Consider the following 5,156-nt stretch of genomic DNA (forward strand, 5'->3'; position numbering starts at 1 on the left):
AGTCTTTGACTTAGTCTGAACGTCTTCAGTGTTGGTTGATTCTGAATCTGAAGTGAAGCTTCAGTGAACTTTATTCTGAATGCCTTCAGAATCCTGAGCAAGCTTTCTTCACTGTACTTCAACTATTTTAAACAAATCTTACTTGGTCGATTTTCAACCTAACACTGACACTTATCATACCAAAGATAATAATAATACAATATAGTAAAATAAAACTAAAATAAAATAAAATAACAAAATAAAAAAAAGAATAAAATTTAAACTACATTATTTATTTATAATAATTTCTAAGTTTCTGCAGATTAGATCAAATTAGCAATTACATAAGTCTGCGGTTGAGAAATAATTCTCTTATTATTAATTATGAACAGTGACCCAACAACGATTACCGGTATATTTGTCCTCTTAAACACTCGGTACTTCCAGTTTCCTTTATATGTAGCACTTTCGTATTACTTGAGCCAATGACAGTCACCATGTAACCTAGTAAGTTACTCATGCCACATTTTAGTTTGCGAACTTATGTGATCCACATTCAGATATAGTTCCATAATCGACACAAGCACTAAGATAACAAATATTCAATATATATTCAAAAATATCCTTTAGCAAACCATGAGACACTTTATAGATAACAACACTCAATATCTTGTGATTTAGGTTTATTTGCTTTTGCATTTCATTATTTATAAGGAACCCGTGATTTTCTATGAGACCCATGTAGTGAACTTTCTGACAACCTATCCCAAGTTGAAAGCTTTAGGTAGGCTAGGTATACAAAGACACCCCGAGGACATACTTATCCGAATCTCAAAGACCACATTAGCCCCTTAATTTTCATTTGCATAACAATATCACATTTAACTTTCATGCTCATGATTTGTAGAGGTTTTTGCCAATACATTGAACAAATCCTATAATAATGCTAGATCTTTCATATAATTGAAGGACCAGATCAATTCATTACTGAAAAGCAAGCATTCTCAACCATATATCTGAATATGTTTTCCACAAGAACATTGTATAAATTAAATTCAGATTGAAGGAAACCTTTGTACTTTATGTCTACCGATACCTCCCAAATTGTAATCACTGAACTAAACAGTTATATTACGATTTAGTAGACTTAAAAGCTAAAATTTCCTCACTTCTAATCGTCTGAATGCATCAACTTAAATCTCTTTCTTATTTCTTTCTGTTGTTTTCTCATTTTTCCATTTTTTTATTTTTATGACACTAGTTATGTACAGACTTAAACTAAAAACTCTTTTTGTATTTTTGTGACTCTAGCTATTTACGGACTTAACTAAGACACTTAAACAAAAATAGTTCTTTGAGAGATCTAATAAGAATCAGCATTCTTCATACCATTGAGAAGAATTAGCTTCTCAAAGCGAGTCTTATCAAATTCTATAGTATAGAAATCAGCTAGATTATCATCAGTTATAACCTTTTCCAAATGATATAACTTCTTTTGGGCACAGTCACGTAAGAAATGATGTCTAATATCAATATGCTTGGTGACTTAATGCATAACAATGTTATTTGTAATATCTATAGCTAATTTATTGTCTATTCTAATAGGAGTATCAAGAAAATCCATACCATAGTTGCGAAGTTGTTGTTGAATCCACAATACCTGGCAACAGTAGCTACCAACAGCCATATATTCTGCCTCACACGAAGATTGAGCAACAAATGTCTGCTTCTTACACCGCCATGATACAAGTCTCCCCCCTAAGAACTGACATCCTCTAGTAGCAGACTTCCTGTCATTGTTACAACAACCAAAATCCGAATCAACATATGCAACAAAGTCAAACGTTCCTCCCATAGGATACCATAGACCAATCCCTTGGTTTCCTTTCAAATATCGAAGAATACGTTTTGCTGCAACCAAATGCGACTCTTTCGAACTAGCTTGAAATCTAGCACATAAACAAGCAGCGAACATAATATCTGGCCTAGAAGTAGTCAGATACACCAATGAGCCAATGATTGCTCGATAATAAGAAGCTTCAACAGGTACATCTTTTGGATCATATACTCCTAACCCATGATTCTGCTGAATAGGAGTACCATATGTGTTTGATTCTAGCATTTGAAACCTCTCCAAAATGTCATCGACATACTTAGACTGGTGAATAAAGAATCCATCCTTCCGTTGATCAACCTGTAATCCCAAAAAAGAACTGTAGTTCTCCCACAACACTCATTTCGAAATGCTTTTTCATACTCATTTCAAATTCCTTGCACATTTTATTGTTAGATGAACCAAAAATGATATCATTAATATAAACTTGCACAATCAAGTAATCTCGCTTTTACCATTTGATATACAATGTGCTGTCTATCGATCCTCTAGTAAAACCTGTCGTCAACAAATGTGTCAACAACTTTTCATACCACACTCTAGGTGCTTGATGCAATCCATAAAGAGCATTATCTAACCGACAAGCTCGCCTTGGATAGTTAGGATCTTCAAACCCCGGTAGTTGGTGAACATAAACTTCTTCCTTAACTTCACCATACAAGAAGGCGCTCTTAACATCTAACTGATACACCTTAGTTCCTTTGAAACTTGCATAGGCCAAAAATAACCTTAGAGCTTCAATTCTAGCAACCCGTGCAAAAGTTTTGTTATAATCATAACCTTCACATTGAGCAAACCCCTGAAGAACTAGACGTGCCTTATTCCCAGTAACAATCCCTTTCTCATCTCGTTTGCATTTAAATACCCAACAAGTTCCAATCGGTTCTTTACCACTAGGCACATCTACCAACTCCTAAACTCCAAGTTTTTCAAATTGAGCTAACTCCTCTTGCATAGCAGCAATCCAAAAAGGATCTTGAAGCGCAACTTCAACATTTTTAGGTTCTTCTTGTGAAATGAAACAAGAATACAGACACTCAGTTATTATTCCGGTATCCTTCACTTCACAAAACAAACTAGTCATCTCCTTATTTAATTGATTTCTAGTTCGAACGAGTTCTGATGCATCTCCAAGAATGTTTTCAATAGGATGATCCTTAGTCAATCGATACTGAGGAACCGAATCAACATTTAGACTATCTTCTAAATTCGTACGAATCTGCAATTTAGGAGAACTAAAATCATCTTCCGACTCATCAGAAATAGGATTATCATCAGGCAATGGAATTCCTGACGGACTAGTAGGAGTAGTGTTCTCGCATTCAGTAACTTCTGAATCTGATGTCTTATCATTATTCTTACTACTTGCACCAGCAACAGTTGGAGACTGTCTTTTGGTTAGGGTAGTATGAACATCCTTAGTAGGAGAGGATGTATGACTCGGAGTATAGTCCAGATGATCATGTAATATGACTACATCATCAACTGTCTCAGCACCTGATTAAGAAGCAGGACCATGTAGTGAACGAAACACACTGTCATAATCGAAATTCTTGCCAGTGCCAGAATGAATGGCAGGTTTATGACTGATAATCTTGACATTAGTACCCAAGTCAACTTTGTCAGACTGCTTATTATAAACCCGTCTAATAGGAGTACCCGGTTTATCAGTAAGTAAGCAAATTGGCTCCTTCGAATCATCGACACCTAACATAAAGCCATAGATGTCTTTCTTCCTATGAGCTTTCAATAGGATCCAGTCTTTAGGAATAACGAATCCCGACTTCAGAATAAGTGCTTCTTTCTCAGTAAAATGGACATGATTTCCCTTATCACAAATCTGAGAAACACTCATCAAATTATGAGATAGCTGTTCCACATAATTGACTTTCTCCAATGTAATTTTCCCATTGACAACATCACCTTCGCCTGAGATGTTACCAATCTTGGGAACAGCAAAACTAACGTAAGAACCAATAATATCTTCATAGTTGGACAACAACTTCTTGTCCCCTGTCATGTGCCGAGAGCATCCACTATCAACATACCAAAGACTGATAGGCTTCCTTGGTTCTCCCTGCCGAGAGAATCCAGATTCCTGTACAAGTAAATAGTTCACTGGTCTTCTCATAATTTCTGAACAAATCTTCAGTGGGCTCTAGTCTTCAAGTCTGGAGCGAGTCCAGTAAAACTGGACCTAACAAGAGTCCTAATTGTTATCAGAGAATATCAAAACAATCCTAATTGTTATCTAATTATCATAGAACAGGTTATTGAAAATAAATCTATTCGTGTTATGGGTCCGCATCATGAACAAATACATATATTTGAATGTCAAGTACAGGATCATAAGTATATTTATATTTAAATTTTTAATTATCTTTCATAATAATATCACATTATGAGTAAAACTGGTTTCAAAAAATTTTATGATAGAGAAATTATTATAGCATGTGCCTTGTGGAAAGACTACGACAAACAATTTCATCAATATATATCTGCTAATAATTAAAGTGACGAACCTGTGATTATTGTACTACAACTTGCAAAGTATAACACTTGGAACTGTATATTTTCAAAATTATAAGCTTTTATAACTTAAATGTACGAAGATCTAATACTAATAATATCGTAACGCCGTATCCAGTGTTTGACACAATTTTTAAAATCTAGTTTATAGCTACGAATAAACTAATTCTATAGCTAGCCGGGCCCGTATGACTCGTGGAACTAGAAATCGAATAATTAAAGGTGCTTTCAAACGAGCCTAGTCAAATATTAATATATTAAGCTCGACTTTGAAACTAATGAAGTTTGTGTTTGTATTCGACAGGGGTTCAGAAACTACTATACTCAAACTCGACTTAAACGAGATCGCACTCAAGCAGCTTGTTAAGAATTCTTTACCTCTTTTGCACCATACTCAAGCTGGATAATGTATAATAATTTATCCTCCATAAATGTATGTATATATCAATATATGTATAACAGAATGGATTCATGCAAAACATTCTTATATAAATTATAATCTTGTGCGACCCAAATGAAATTTGTGGGAACTGAAAATGGAGAACCCAATGCGTGGCCCACAGATGAAGTTTGTGGAGATTGAAAATCCCAGTGCGTGGCCCAAATGGAGCAAATCCCAATCATGCAGATGCAGGTTTCTGCCACAGAGCTGAATAGTAAACTAAAAACCATGACTCTAGTCCTTGTACAGTTGTGCACACACCAGATGCGACCCACAGAGTTTTTGACTTTTTAAAGGTCAAAAAATAGAAAA

The 5,156-nt window shown here is 34.9% G+C and overlaps 1 protein-coding gene across 1 annotated transcript; it reads right to left on the reverse strand.

The window, feature by feature from the left end:
* Positions 1–1,525: 1,525 nt before the first annotated feature.
* Positions 1,526–2,101, reverse strand: LOC122604315 (secreted RxLR effector protein 161-like). The gene has a single exon (XM_043777205.1). It carries the CDS (start codon positions 2,099–2,101, stop codon positions 1,526–1,528), a length of 576 nt encoding a protein of 191 aa, XP_043633140.1.
* Positions 2,102–5,156: the final 3,055 nt, after the last annotated feature.

The sequence above is a fragment of the Erigeron canadensis genome, chromosome 6, assembly GCF_010389155.1.
Source record: "Erigeron canadensis isolate Cc75 chromosome 6, C_canadensis_v1, whole genome shotgun sequence".
Taxonomy (NCBI): domain Eukaryota; kingdom Viridiplantae; phylum Streptophyta; class Magnoliopsida; order Asterales; family Asteraceae; genus Erigeron; species Erigeron canadensis.